Here is a 15,667-nt window from a genome sequence, read left to right as displayed (position 1 = left end):
AGGTTTTGAGTGGGGAACAGAATGGTTAAATTCAAGAGATCACTGCAAATTGAACATTTCTGTTCCTCACTCAAAACAATTTTTTTAGAATGGAAATAAAAAGGAGCAGTGGTCTCTTAATTTTTTCCGGAGCTGTATGTTGGTTACCTATTCTTCAGGTTTTACTTTCCACATGTGCAAGTAAAACTGGATTACACACATACACACACACACTTTCCCTCTAGTTTCATTCAGTCGCATTATAATAAACTTGACTCTTTCATCACACCTCCCTCCAAGCTGCTATCTGTTCAATGCACCTGCTGAGCTCCAAATTTATCTCTATGTCTTGCTCTGTATGCTGGAGATTCACCACTGTTCCATTTCCCCAGCATGTTGTTTATTTGTATTCCTGTTCTTACATTATTTATATGGTCCTGTGTGCTCTCCTGTGCTCACCCCTTTAAAACCAAAATTAGTAATCAATTGAGTAGCATGGTTAAATAACACATAAATTAACTGAAGCCATATTACCAAAGATTGTGAGTTGTATCCCAAGGCTTTAGCAGCCTATACAGTGGCCTATATTAGCCCCCAGTGGTTCCTCACAGTCGGGGGAACACTTGCATGCACTCTCTTTTTCTGTCAGTGTTCCTCCCCGACTATTGTTTTGGCCTCTAGCCGTATCCCTCCGCATCCCATGCAGATGTTCTCATTATCCACCATACCACAGGGAGAATCCATCACTATTAACCACATCCTTTCACCGTCAGAGGTATCAACAGAGTCCTGCTGCACTCCTCCCCCATGTTCCTCTCTCATCCTCTGTTCTTTCATTCTTCCTGTCGCACTCTACCCTACTGTCATCTTTTGCAGAGACAGCCAATATAGCCGGCACACACACACACACACACACACACAGAGACACACAGACACCCACACACACTCCTGCGGCATCAATCAAGTGTCTTTCCCTAGTTAGTTTAGTCAGAAGAACAGTTATTTTCTCAGCCGGCTCTTTCTCCGTTGCCCCGGTTCACAGTAGTCTAATAATAGTCTTCCAGGCCGCCGTGCTCCCTTCATTTCAGTTCCTCTCTCATTTGTGTGCTGCCGAGATAGAGACATGAGCTGCTGCCTGCCTGACTGCAACACTCGCGCATTGAGTCTTTCCCATTTCCCAGTCTGCACTCGGATCCCAGATTGAAAAGGAGATACCGCGTGACAGGCCTTCCTGGCAGCCGACAGACATGCAAATGCGCGAGGAGTGAAACAGGACGGCGTGGCGCGCTAACACAATAACATGCTCCTTCTAATAACCAGGCGTGGTAATCAAAGCTATACACTCTGTGTATTGGGGGGAGGACAGAGAAGACAGGGAAAGAAGGTGGAGAGAGACAGAAAGAGTAGATTAAGGTGTATTGAAAAAATGCTTTACATTCAGATAAGACCTAGCAGTGTTTCCAATAACATGTCAGCCCGACCCACAGGTAAATTACAGGATGTTTGTTTCTTGGAGGCTCTGGTAATGATGAAGGCTCTTCTGGGATTATGTTTCCTAAACCGGATCCTCTAGTGACATTATTAGGCCATCTCACTGCAGAGGAGTGTGGACTTGAGACCAGTGATGTCTGGATCTGGTTAGTCTCAAGCGAGACCCTTAACCAGCTCCACATTGGATAATAGGATGTGTACGTAAAAATGTGAGCAAATATTTGGAGACTCTTGTTTGATTCACATTTGTTTGATTTACAGCTGCAGAGGGGTCCAAGGAGGAACATAATAAAAAAGATTTCACTTGAAAGTAAAAATACATTTAAAAAAGCCTTGACAAAATTATTCAAAATTCAAATAAATGTGGTTGGAGGCATTGACTCCCCTTTCCTGTGTGATCACTTGCCTAACCTGTGGTAAGCTGGAGGGGCCTACAAAGTAAAAACAGACATTCAATCAGTCCGGAAAAAAGAAAGAAAGAAAGACAGAACATCTTGCAGCATTGCACTCCCATGTCAAGTTCAAGGGTGCCAATATATTCCCTCATGTCCGTACTCGACTTACAAAGCTGATTTTGAAAGAAACAAGGCTATCTCACCATCAGACCATCAAAGACGTGTACACGTCTTGCAGTGACAGAGAGTCACGTCAAGGAGGGATTCCTTTCATCAAAAGCAGGAGATGGATAGCACGTGAGACAATGAGGAGGATATTTAAAAGATACAGAGATTAATGGAACAATAGACTGAAGAAGTAACCTCTATATCCATTTGGAAACAACTCAGTCAGTCTAAGGGAATAATCACTCTAATATATCCCATCTGAGAAATATAATTTCAGCCATGAGGCATCAACTCAATCCTCTTACTGCAGTTGTGCTCATTGGAATGGTTAGGGCTCATTTCCTGTTTCTTTGTTTGCACGCATGTGAATGTATTTGTTAGCGTTTGAGAGGGACGAGTAATCTTCCTGCCCTCCATTTTCGCTATTAATCCTGGTGTCACGATTATCTGCATGTTGTTTCTTAAATCTTAACGAAAATCTCTCTGTGCTGGGTCGCTCCATCTAGCTTTTCAGCTCATCATCAGTGTGGTCAAAGCCAAGCGATAAACCAAGCCAGACTCTCAGCTCTGCTCAGCTACCGTGCTCTGCCTCTGTATCTCATCCATTCACAGGTCATAAAAACATTCTCTAGTTGTAACTTTGGAAAATAAAAAACGTTATAGCTGAAAAATTGCAGCAATTTCTCTGCAGTGTTACTGTATTGTTCGCTAGGTTCATTCATACTTGACTTCATGTCTTCTGTTCTCAGGCGATTTAGATATAATACGAGCAGGAGAATGTGAGTTCTACAACGACAACTCATAGTCAACAGCAGGGCTTTTCCGTTCTGACACATCAACAACTTTATCCTGTGTTTGGGCCAAGCTGGCAATGTTAGCTCAACTGTAAAAAGCCAATATGTGTCTGCAACAGACAGAAAGCTAGGATTAACTCTGGGTTGGCTGCATAAAGCATTCTGGTACGGACCAATGGCGAGGCACATTACACGCTTTGTACATCCAACTAGACACAAATCCTGGGTTTACTTTCTTCTTTTAATTAAAGAGCCGAGAACAAAATCAACTTTCTTTTTCCTTTCGTCTTTCAAAAGGAAAGCGGGGTGGGGAAGTCCAGGAAGAGTGTTTGGACATATGTTCAAATGTTGGGCAAGATGTCCGGCCATGTTTATTTTCTCTTCAGGAACATCCATATGCACAGTCTTTATGAACACCAAAACAGCAGCAGCAGATTGCCTGTGAATTCCGATTCATCCCGTCTGTGGAGTTCAAACGAGGGATTTTGACGTGTGCGTCGGCATGATGTTTGAGCGCGTGCATGCATTACTTTCTCTCCCAATTTGGTCGCCTGTATCTATCTCAATCAGGAGACTAACTATATAGGTCTGTCGGTCCCTACACAAGTATCATCTGTGGTTGTGTTGACGTCTGCAAGAGCATATGTCTGCCTGAGTGAAATCCACAGGAGAAACGGCCTCACCGGGGTGAGTAAACTACGTGGTCAGACTTAACTACACACACGTTCGCTCCTTTGTGGTGTATTCACGCGTAACAGCAGCAGAACATTTAATTCTGCAGGAATTCTGAGAGTTACATAAAAACGTTACAAACGTCTCAATCTCTGGCTGAATCGGTGCTCTGCCTGTTTAAGTGCGCCTTCGAGTTGAAAAGATCCCAACAGAAATGTACACAGGCGTATTATGAATTATGCAGGATTAAAAAGTGCATCATTCCTGTTAAATACCTCCTCCAGTGTGGCAGCCAGGTTGGTATTTTTGATGTGTTCATTTCTTTGCATTTTTAATCACAAAGATCACTTGATGAGAGAACACCGCCGCCACCCCCAGCCCAAACACCCCCCATCACCAGCGGCATTTAGCTTTCCTCTTCAAGAAGGTCCCGGAAGCATTTAGCTTTGCGTTGGAGCTTGCTCAGGCGTTCAGCGTGTAGCTATGAACTCGTTCAGGAGGGAACCGATAGCAGAGAGCTGCCCGGGGAGTGAGGTAAAGGAGGTGAGGGGCAGCAAGGAACAGGGGGAGCCAGACATATGGCGGCACAACACTAAAGCTCCTCTACACATCAATTTCCGGGACTGTAGCAGGGAGATGAGCCTGGGACTGGGAGACATCAAAGGCCAGTACGGCCAGAGTTTGTGTATGTTTGGGGGAGAGGGCAGGTGAGAGACCAGTAGACATGGTCAAGTCGGTCCAATTAAAGATGAAGCAGCATAATCAGGCGTGGCCCAGGCTAATGAGGTTATTTAAACGGCCTCTGCCAAGCTCTCTGGAAGTCGAACCCCCGGGCATCACCCTCTCAACCCCGTACCAAATTACTCTGCTGGGCTCTCTATGACAAGAGCCCACCTCTTCACCAAATTACTCCCTTCGCCCCTTGTAAAATGGAGTGTTAGTCCTCTTTTCTCTGGTAAGGTATTGTTATTCTGTGAAGAAAAATCGATAGTGTTGGGTCTGGATAATTGGAAAAAAAGGGAGAAAAGCTGTGCACCTCATATTTGTGAAAAGTATTCAAGGTGAAGTGATTAGAGCAACAAAGCGAGGCTTGGATCCATCTGAAAACCTCACTTGATCTATCAGTCAGCGTGAGCTCGACAGGGCTTTTTCCCTCTCCCTTCAGAGCTGGCGAGCGAAATGGCTCTGCTCTCGCCTGATTCTGGGCAAACATTTTCAAAGTGTTTCATCACTCCAGCCAGATTTGAAGCATTAGTTTACTTATTGATTCCTCGTCGACACGCAGCGCTCGCTCGCACGTGGCATTCTCATTTATAACACATTCTCATACATTCCCATCCAGCTATCTGGTGCAGAAGCGTATCGACTTCAGGCAACAACGGCTACTCCCTATAGATCTGAGTCTTCCAACCCCCCACCCCTCTCGCGCCTCAACCTGGTGACTGCTAAGAGTACAGACTTCCAGCACCCATTCGTTCCTCATCCACACCTCAGCCCAGCCACGACCGCAAAACACAAGTCCCTGTCCCGTGGTTGGTACGCCGTCTTCCTCACCTGTAGCCGTTCTGAGTGTCCACGCAGACTCCGCCGTTGAAGCAAGGGTTCCTGGGATATGAGGAGCAGCTTTGGTGGATGTGCTCCCTCCCTGAGCAGCTGCAGACTGTGGCGGACTCCACTGTCACCGACACCAGCGCCATGCTCCCAGAGTCCACCACGGTGGGCGTGTCGCTGACGCTCAACACGTTGGAACAGCCGCCACTGCCGCCACAGTCAGCATCGGCGCATTCGTCCACGTGCACCTGGCTGAGGTTCACCTGCAGGAACGACTGAAGCTGTGGGGTGCGAGAAGGATAGAGAGAGAGAGAAAGGGATGGCGGGAAAGATGGAGGACGTATGAGAATTAAATCAGGAGGACTAAGATAGAAAAGAGCAAAATCTGTGAGTGAAACAACACATTGTGGCCACAGGACAGTCAGGGAGCAACGGCCTCAATATCCGTCAGCCTTCGGTCATCAGGACGGCGACAATGTGTCGGTTCAGCTGTCACTTTTCAACCTCTGCGTCGCCATTTGGGTGACACAATCTCTCAGACACGAACCCCTATGAGAAAAAACCTCAACAAGGAAAATGGAGAGAGATTCAGGTGTATCAGCGTACGAGTAGCCTGTGGAACTGGCCTGGTCCACACGTGGCGATAGACCGTCGTACTGACTCAGTCCTCCATGTGACCGGTTGATTGGTACCCCCATATAGACAGCCTGCCCGGCGCTTTAGATGAGCATGTGGACAGCAGAATCAGCCACAGAGGCTGAGCTCCCTGCTTTCCAGGACCATTTCCAGGCGGAAGCCCTAAAACCAGTCACAGGTTTCAGCCAGTCATAGACATTTCTCCACACTACCGCATCGGCATGCCTGGCAAGTAGTGCAGTAGAGCATCCCCAATCGACAGAAGCGTTGAACATGACCGCTAAATGGCTACCCTTGTGCCAACGATTCAGTATGATTTTACAACCCTGGACTACCCACGTACACAAACACACACATGCTCTTTAACATATATTGTATGCGTATTGCACTGCACTGTTGCCTAGTCACCCCAGCCTTTATGTACATAAAAGTCCACTAACTCGTACCCCCATGCCTTGACTTTCTACTGCAACAACAGGTAAACAGACAATGGTTATAGACATTAATTATTATTGTCTATTCATATCTGGTTTAACTCTGTGTGATTGGAATTAGGCCCATAAGTGAACATTTCACTGTATACCACACTGCTATTGAACACACGTTCCTTATGAGGCGTGACACAAATGCATTTGGATTTGAACTAGCTCTACAGTCATGCCATTAGTGTAGGGAGTGAATTTATACTGGCCCCCCTGGGCACTGAACCCACAACTCCGGCGTCGCCTGCGCCACGCTCTTACCAAGTGAACTCACTGGGACCAGACGTAGCTCATCTCTCAAACAACGCTCGTTTTCTCTCTCGTACACTTCCATAAACGAAGCCCCCCCCCGCCACCGCACAGACACACGGATACACACATGAAACCCAACGCGTGAAAGGAACGTCCAAATGACCGTCCGAGCGTCGGATTCCCTGAGCGTGCAAATATCGGCCACAGAACATAAAGCACATAATGATGCCCCACATCACCTTTCTGCACCATTTATTGAAATTGTGGACCACAGCGCACTGAGGCACATTCAACTTGAAATAGACTTTCGATCCCATTGCCCCGATGCTGAACTCCTGACGCAATATCGGAGAGTGGAGATGGTGACGAGGTCCTAGTGTCCCTGATGGAAAATGTAAGTTAAATAGTTCTCTCATTCTCTCTCTCCCTCCCAGGGGACCAGGGTGGGTATTGCGGTAACAGTGGTCAGGGAGGAGCAAAGAAAGGGCTGGGCCGGTTGAGGACAAGGGAGTGGTGGGTGAGGAGCAAAGAGAAGGCTGGGCCGGTTGAGGACGAGGGAGTGGTGGGTGAGGAGCAAAGAGAAGGCTGGGCCGGTTGAGGACGAGGGAGTGGTGGGTGAGGAGCAAAGAGAAGGCTGGGCCGGTTGAGGACGAGGGAGTGGTGGGTGAGGAGCAAAGAGAAGGCTGGGCCGGTTGAGGACGAGCGAGTGGTGGGTGAGGAGCAAAGAGAAGGCTGGGCCGGTTGAGGACGAGCGAGTGGTGGATGAGGAGCGAGACGCGGACTTGTGATTAATGACATTCTCCTGAAACCCTCTCAGCCGGCCAGGGATGATCTTTGGCTTTCAGCGGCACAGTACTACGGCACATTTCACTAAGCCCTGAGTGGAGGGGCAGCTGTCACAGCTACTTTGAATCTAATGCCCAGCCTCAACCCTCCCTTCCCCTCACTGTCTGGCTTACGAGCTAGGGGGAGATAACCCCCAAACACGACCACAGCAACATTCCTCTCCTCTCCATGTCAACCGGAGGTGCTAGCAGAGAATATGCAGGCCTCTGAGATGTATGCACAACATATACAATCTACAATCCATGCTAGAGTTGTCTTGGGTAAAAACCTAATGCTTAGGGTTAGGAGACGTGATGATTACTAAGTTGATGTCTTTAAACCGAATATGAAAAAGCACTGGTTATACCACTTCTACAGTATGTCCTAAATCTAACTGCTGTCTCAAAGCCATAACGTCGCAATTCACTCGTACAAATTGTGCAGTGACGAAGACTGTTAAGTGAATGCGTTTGGAAAGGAAAAGTAGCAGACATCCTTGAGCCGAGTAGCGCTTAATACACGCCGGTAAGTGTTTGTGAGAGAGAATGTCACAATGTGTACTTGTTTAACTGAACCAATGGCACCCAATGAGGGCACTTAAAGAAGGCAACAGTGAGAACCCGAGGGACACATCATGCATAATGTGCATCAAAATACGCCTGACTCCCTCTCCCAACAATGCAGCGGTATTGTCAACCGTCTACTGAAGCTCTAGGACGTCCTGGATGTGAAGTATACGGTCTAACTGGCCACCCTTTACCAAGTATGGACTATACTGGTACTCTGACATGATACTGGGTGGTGACCACATTGAGTGACAGTAAGATCAGTAAAAGGGAGTGTGTATGGGTCTGTGTTCGGGGGTGAGTGGGCGTGGGGACGTGTGGATTCTGGTGCGGGCGTGTGACCACTGACAAACACTAGCCACAGGAACATCCAAATGTCCTATTCAGGCAGAATGTGCAATTGGGGTGAACTCTGCTGGCAATACTCGGCCCTCATTTCAGGGTGGTTGCGGTTGATTGGTGTCCCTTTGGTGGCCTCTTGGGCCCTGTCCGGGGTCTCTCCGTGTCACTGGACCCCCCTGTCTCAGCCCCAAGGTTTTACACTGCTATATTATTGTACTGGGGGGAGAAGGATTGGTTCTCCTTCTCCACTGTAAATCCTTGTAAACCTAAGGAATGCACTCTCTAGTCTGCTGACCCCCCCCCCCATACTCTTAACATTTTCACCCAGCAGAGCCAGAAGAGAACTGGTCACCCCTCCGAGCATGGCTCCTCTCCCTAAATTTCGGCCCCACTTTTTTCCTAGCCACTGTGCTTCAACACTGTTGTTGCTTGCACCTTGGGGATTCATGCTGGGTGTTTTGTAAAAGCACTTTACTGCTGATGTAAAAATGGTTTTATAAACAAGAAACCAGGTAAGCCTAGTTCAGCCAGCTTATTAGCCATTTGTGAATGACATAGATGCAGTATCTATCAAATTATAGGTGACGATAACTAGTGATGTCCACTCTAAGCTTCATTAGTTTTATTTTAGCAACAGGATATTATGCTGGCAGCACTCAGATTTTCTTTATCACAATAAAAGTCATAATTGAAATGTATAAGGCAATATAGTGAACAATATAGTCTGTGAAAAAAAACAGACTAACAATGGAACAGACAATAAAAATGTAATTTTAAAAAAGATTGTTAACTATAGTAACTTAGATAGTTCAATGATGGCTTTTATTTTGAAAAAGAAAATCTGATTTAGCACTGCTAGCATAATATCTGCTGCTAGAAGAATGGTAATGAAGCCTCAAATAGCAATCACTAATGATAACTGACTTTTTTGTCAAGTGAAAAGATGAGAGAATCGTGAAGCCAGAGAATTGTTTGTCTATCCTGAACAAATCCTAATATCCATCAGAACCGTTTTATTTTAGGCTTCCTATTAGGTAGCTACATAAAGTTGTAGCCAGCGAAGTTTTTTCTTTCCTGAACCTCAGCCAAAATGGGTTTTGACCGTTACTGGCGGGGAAAGTGGGACCTGTTGTTTCAGGAGCCTGTGTCTCTAACCACTACGTTATTTAACAGTCAGTCAGTCAGTCAGTAAGTAAGAGACATTCGCTCTTCTTAGCCGGCTCCGCTTATGTGGTCCGGCAATATATTTGATTTATTGATTGAGAAGAGCAATGTAATAGCAAAACAGTGTTTTCAAAGAGTTGTAGTCAAAACCTGGTTCACCACAACACCAATAATAGTTGGGCGAATTGGGGCTTTGAAAAAAGAATTTCATGATTTTCACTGTCTTTGGAACAACTAACAATTAACTTTTCAACGTCACGAAGAGAACCAATTGAGAAACACTATCTAGCTTGATGTTAGCAATGTCCACAAACTGAAGAGAACCTATTTTGAAGCACTACCTAGCTTGATGTTAGCAAAAGCCATGAATTGTGACATTGTGTTGTCATGGAATGAAAGATACATATTTTCAAAAGGTGACATGCTGTTTGGCGTCTCAACTCAGTGGGTCTGTTTGCCTATAAGGCTGTTTGCTTCCTCAGAGGAGCAAATATATGTAGGGGGCGGGTCGTAGTGACCCCACCCACTCAGGTAAGGTTTTCCTATCGATCCTATTGTTGTCGCAAACAGGCAGTTTGGGAGTGATCTGTTGGTCTAGTAGAAATAGAAACATTTTCCTTAATTCGTGGAGTCTAAACATTAACTGCTACTCCTGGCACAAGTAGGAGTTTCTGATATACGTACATACTTACATACTTACCGTGCAATGTTTTAGACCATTTACTACAATAAATATTGCTGTTGTGTAACTATGTGATGCATAGTGACTTCATTACTTGATTGAAATCAATTGTATAACTTTTAAATATGGATCACTACAACATTCCTCGATCATCTCAAATTACACTTGCAGGGAAATGCCAGTCCCCTTGTTTTTAGAGCTACAGATAATTACATACACATGTATGTTGAACTCATCAGTTTGACATCCCTCTGTCCGGATTGCTACAAGATAAATTTAATTCTGTACTTAAATGATGCAAGGATCAACCTTTTAGGACTTTATTAATTACTGCCTGTAGGCTCTGACATTATGTTCATTACATTATATCTTTACTTCAAGGGTCACAGTCTTTGCCAGATTGCATGAGACGTGTTATGATTTACAAACATTATGGTGCCAGATTATAGGTAGTACATTATCACAAATGTTATATTCTCCTGCATTAATTTCCATTAAGTTGTAATTGGTACACTTCCCAGCATAACTAGAGTGTTAAGTGTTCCCCTCATCCATTGCTGCCTCAGGATTATTTGAATGTATGTTGTTTGGACTTCCCTCATGATATTGATGGAATTGACCAACTTTGGATTCGTAATTAACCTTTTTTAAACCTTGTGCTTCTTACTCTGGCTCTGGTAGCTTACTCAGCTGAACTCATTTAATATCGGATGGGCCAGAGGAAGTCAATATCTTTTGAATATTTTTACAGTAAAGGTCTGCTGATTTATTTCTGTTCTGTGGGTTCCTACTGTTGTTGGGCTCTTGTAAACAATTATGTTTTTCTAAGCTCCCTAGCCATTTTGACAGTGCTGCCATGCTGCCTTGCTTGCTACCATGAATGCAAGCAATGTTTGATAACTGGTTGGTTGGTCTTATGTTGGCTGTTTCCAACATGTTGGTTTCCTTGTGGCTGAATTCACTATTGAAGCTTTAAATTAGCAAGCAAGTAACCTACAGTATGTGTTAAGTCATGCAGTACCAATATAAAAGGATTACAGCAGGCTATTTGAATAGTAATCTTGAACAATCGTTTGATACCTTGTTAGGTCAAATTCATAAAGTATGGCCATATAAATTGGCAGAAGATGTCATTTAAACCAGCAGTCATGAGGGCAAATGATTTAGTTTAGATTAATTTACACATAACAATATCTTTCTGACCTTAGCTACACTGTTGGGAATAGGCTGCCTTGTTGGGTTCCTGTTATGATGTCACATTCCTCTATAAGAAAACCCCAAATTGCAGATTTTAGAAACTATACATTTCTTTTCATATAATGTATTATCTATCAATTTAATATTTCTAATTAAAGATAGAGTTTAAAGTCAATACACATTTCATGAAGCTTGTAAGATGGCATGGAGTAAATAAATCACAACACATTTTACAAACATCTATTTTGTTTGATTTCTACATGCCAATTACGGCATCTTACACCTATCTCCCACAGTCTGTGACCTCTTTACAATGACTCTACAACAGACACTGTCGGTATGCTGCAATCAGGACATGAAACCCAGGCCAGAGTTTTACTGAACCACGCAAACCCCACTGCACCAATCAAAAGTAACACCGCCCAACCTTCAGAATTCTGATTTGGATTTTGCATAGTAACGTTTAACATGAGGTAAAACTTTGCAACGGGACCACAGCAACTTTAAAATAATCTGGTTAAAACAATGAAGTGCTACCTACCCGTTTGAAACAAAATAACATCTGTCTGGATGTACAACTGTTTTTTTGTAGAATGACTGCATGGTGACATTTATCTAAAACCAGTTTGAGGAACCCATGTGGCTTTTGACTGCAATATCTATAACCTCCCTGAAGCAGAGTTGGTGGAGAAAGCACTATCATGTAAGAGGGCACCTGAGGGACTTCTAGGTTTACAAAGAAAATGCAAAAAACTGGGATATATTAGCTTAGACCGCAGGTCAAAGAGGTATTTTTTGGGTTGTACCTGTGGCTAAATTGGCTGTTTAACCAACAAATGTTTTTCAAACCATATTGGATTTGCCTCCTGATGGAAAAAAAATTGAGAGAACGTGAGAAACAGAAAACGCACTAAGTTAACATTGCTGTTGCAGAAGATCATAATTTACTTCCCTGCCACAAATGTTAACCCCTTTTTACTCCTCAATGTAGTGGTATGCAACTCTAGCTACTACCTTGCCTCAGAACAGGATTGGGAGAGTTGAAGCAAAAAGCTTCCTCCAAAAAGTACCATGCCTAGCCGCCCCGCATCCTTTTATGCTGCTCATCCAAATACGAACTTAGCTTGATCAAGGCTTCAGACGAAATCAAATGCTGTCCCACAGGGTCTCTAACTGTGGTCCAACATGTAAACTAGAACGACACTGTGTCTAGATCAACGTTAGTCCAAAACCCAGAAAAATACAATAAACTGCATTTGCGTGTCTCTTCCCCTCGTGTTGTTTAGGAGTTATCTATTCCTGTCCGTTTGTGTCCTCTGCCTGTGCCACATCACAGGGTATCAGTTTGGGCGGGGTTAGAGGGGAGTCGGCGGGGGGGGGGGGGGGGGGGTTAGGGGATAAGGGAGATATGAGAAGAAAAACAGAGGGGTAAGCGGGGAGATGAGACGAGAACCCTTGGGAGAGGAGCATGCATTGATTTCCACTTCCTCAATCCCAGCAGGCTGCGGGGGGGAGGGAGGGTGCTGAGTGTTCAAAGCCAGAGAGAGACACACACACACAGACACAGGCACAAACACAGACGCAGTGGGAGAAAGCGGAAGGAGGAGAGGGCCCACACAAGGGGAGTGAGGGTAATGGCAGGTTGCCAGAACAGGGAGAGAAAATAAAGAACTTTAAAAGTTGCACTGTCTCCTGCTTTCCTGTGCCTGGCTGACTCTAATCTCAATACTCGGTCATTACTTATACTCAGCCAACATCATACGGCCTATTGGACAACCACAGACCGTCAGACAAACACCAACGGAACAGCAATATGTCACCAAAGACGATTTATGTTATGTTAGCGAAGGAAAAGCGTACGACAATTTCGTTGGATGAGAACAGAACTTGGAGGGTTGGCTAAGAAGGGTTATGTCGGAATATTTCAATTGAACTTGCTTTTAATGATTTGGCCAAGTGAACTTTGCTATTCATTTTACATCACAGAAGTGTAACAACAGCTGGCCTGGCCGGCAGCAGTGAATAGTTCTTCCTTATCCTCCCACAGTTATCCAAAGGGTTCCTTTTCTCTGGCCTGCTTTATTAACTAGAAAGCATGATCACAGAAATATGTATCAATATCAATGAATTTAACCACATAAAACCAATATGTTATTTCCAACTCTTAGGGGTGCAATAACAATCGAAATGCTCTGCTAGTAAGGGGAATCTTACATCGCCCTGACAGCAAGAGAAACGAGAAAGAGAAAAGGACATTTTGACTGTCATATTTCCGGGCATTAGAGCTGAATTGTGAACATTAATAACCACAGACCCCCCCCCCGTTTCACCCCTCTCTACACACTCATCCTCTCCCGACGCACTTCACATCTCATTGTGATCAATGTATTTTCAGATGGGCGCCCGGAATCTAGATGAAAAGGCAGAGACCATCCACAAATCAAACCTGAAGCCTACGCCACCTTTCACCAGTCTCTCTCTCCCTCTCTCTCTCGCTCTCTCATTTTCTGTATTTCCTTCACTGACACATCTTTCTTCCTTCTCTCAATCGTTGGTCTCCCTCTCTCACCCTCTCGCTCGCGTTCTTTCTTGTACCTGAAAGGGATGTGAATGTGGAGATGTCAGAACAATTGGAAGCAGGATCTAGGTGTGACGTAATAGTCTGGTCAACTTTCCAGATCCTTGCCGTGTAACAACTTCAGCATTCGGCGCCACAACCCACAATCTCCATCTACAGCTGGTCTGGTGAACACAGCGCAGTTAAGCAATAAGGCAAGGAGGTGTGGGTGATATATGGCCAATATAGTATGGCTAGCAAAAATAGCAATTTGCCTTGTATACTACTTAAATACTGGAAATAATATATACATTGACAGCACTGCGACACGGCGCTGTCACAATGTTACATTACCCATTCATAACATCCACATAAACCTGTGGAAAATGAAAACATGTCTGAGGAGAATTACATTTGCCATTACGAGGACTTCACAGCATATTTTTCTATGAAATAACCTTCTCTTTGGAAATCATCTGGCTACAATCCCTGACTGATTGTGTTTGCCATAATTGGACCATCCATGTAAAGGCCTCCCGTCCAATAATCATGTCTGTTTACTGTCAGCAGGTTAGGCTTGCATCTTGTTACTTTTAACGCTGAAGGGGGATCACTTCTCTAGATTTTCAATCACAGGAAAAGACCACAGTGGGTTCAAGAGGAGGGGGTTTGAAAACATCTTCCAGAGTCCTTGGCGTACCTTCTGTTTATGAGCAGCGAGGTAACCGTGTAGTTTCTCAGCTTTGAGAAAGGGGTTACTGTGCACGGCAAAGCGCACGTCCAGGGCCCTTTCTCTGACGTCCATCAGGCTGAAGACATTGATGTCATTTACGCCCACCGCCAACATCTCGGACAGGAAGTCGACAAGCAGCTCATAACGGCTCTTCGAGCTGCCGCGCCGCTCGATGAACTCCTTCGCCGTAATGTCTGCAACACACACACACAAAGTTATCGCAGATCCAAATAGAAGCCACCATATATCACATGACCTAGTCTCATTTTCCAAGGTGGAGACGGATTTCCACTTCTCAGAAACGAACAGTAGGAACAGGTAGACGATTACCAGTAAAAACAGAACCTCCCTGCTTTGGCCTCTTATTAGAGAGACATGTAACTATGGGGATCTTCCCTCCTCATGAAAAATGCATGACGGTGAATCTTGAACCCTGGAGCCCCACGGGGTGTATTTAAAGAAAATTAAAGCCGTGTAACGACCAAGTCCCCAACCCTGATCAGACAGGCTCTTTAAATTCCCTCTCCTCTCTCCGGCCGCTGGCCCAGGGAGACAGACACCGGCCAGCCCTGCTTGACTGTGTCCCAGTTACAGCCACAGTTCACGTAGGCTGACCGCTCTGGCCATGTTGGGCATATCGAGCACGGGGGCGGTGTGGACAGAGCAGCCTTCCGCCTTAATTTAGAGCTTGGCAGGGCTGTCACGGGGAGACTGCCAAGGTGAGAAAGCTCCTGAGCTGAGGCCGTCTCCCCGCGTCCAGGACACCTCTAATTGGGCCGACACCTTATAGCGTGGGATTAGGCGAAGGGCGGGTAGGCTGAGGAGTCCTGGACTTCAGCCCTGGCCGTCATACCTCCACGTTCCGGGCCCGGCTCCAAACAGTCCGGCCTGCCGACTGCTCCGTTCGATTCCACTCGGCGCTGCGACACCCCCGGCGAGTGGACGTTTTAGTGACGCGCTCGTTTGGATTTCGCCGCTTCCACAAAGTTCAGTTTGTGTGTGTATCTACACGGGGGTGTGTGCACGCGGGTGCGCCCGTGCGCCCTCTCGTGTCTCCGTCTCCTAATCCTCTGGCTGACGGAAGGCTTTACGTGTCACGCCGGGGACACACCTGAGCCGTGTCATTCCGGGAACATTAGGACTTGACGAGTGTCAGTGTTGCTCAGTGTGATTACGGGAAC

General features: G+C 45.5%; 1 protein-coding gene across 4 annotated transcripts in view; it reads right to left on the bottom strand.

The window, feature by feature from the left end:
• The window catches only part of si:ch211-186j3.6 (neural-cadherin), a 210,820-nt gene that overhangs the window by 47,625 nt on the left and 147,528 nt on the right, over positions 1–15,667 (bottom strand). For all 4 annotated transcript variants that reach the window (XM_010891396.3, XM_034295225.1, XM_020054417.2 and 1 more), the window contains 2 exons: positions 14,454–14,680; positions 5,054–5,331 (listed from right to left, as the gene is read on the bottom strand). In XM_010891396.3, the coding sequence (XP_010889698.2) occupies positions 5,054–5,331; positions 14,454–14,680 (505 nt within the window). The remainder of the gene's footprint in view (positions 1–5,053; positions 5,332–14,453; positions 14,681–15,667) is intronic.

Source organism: Esox lucius, chromosome 2, assembly GCF_011004845.1.
Source record: "Esox lucius isolate fEsoLuc1 chromosome 2, fEsoLuc1.pri, whole genome shotgun sequence".
NCBI classification, from domain to species: Eukaryota; Metazoa; Chordata; class Actinopteri; order Esociformes; family Esocidae; genus Esox; species Esox lucius.
Note: the sequence above shows the minus strand (reverse complement) of the source record. Positions and strands in the feature narration are given on the sequence as shown.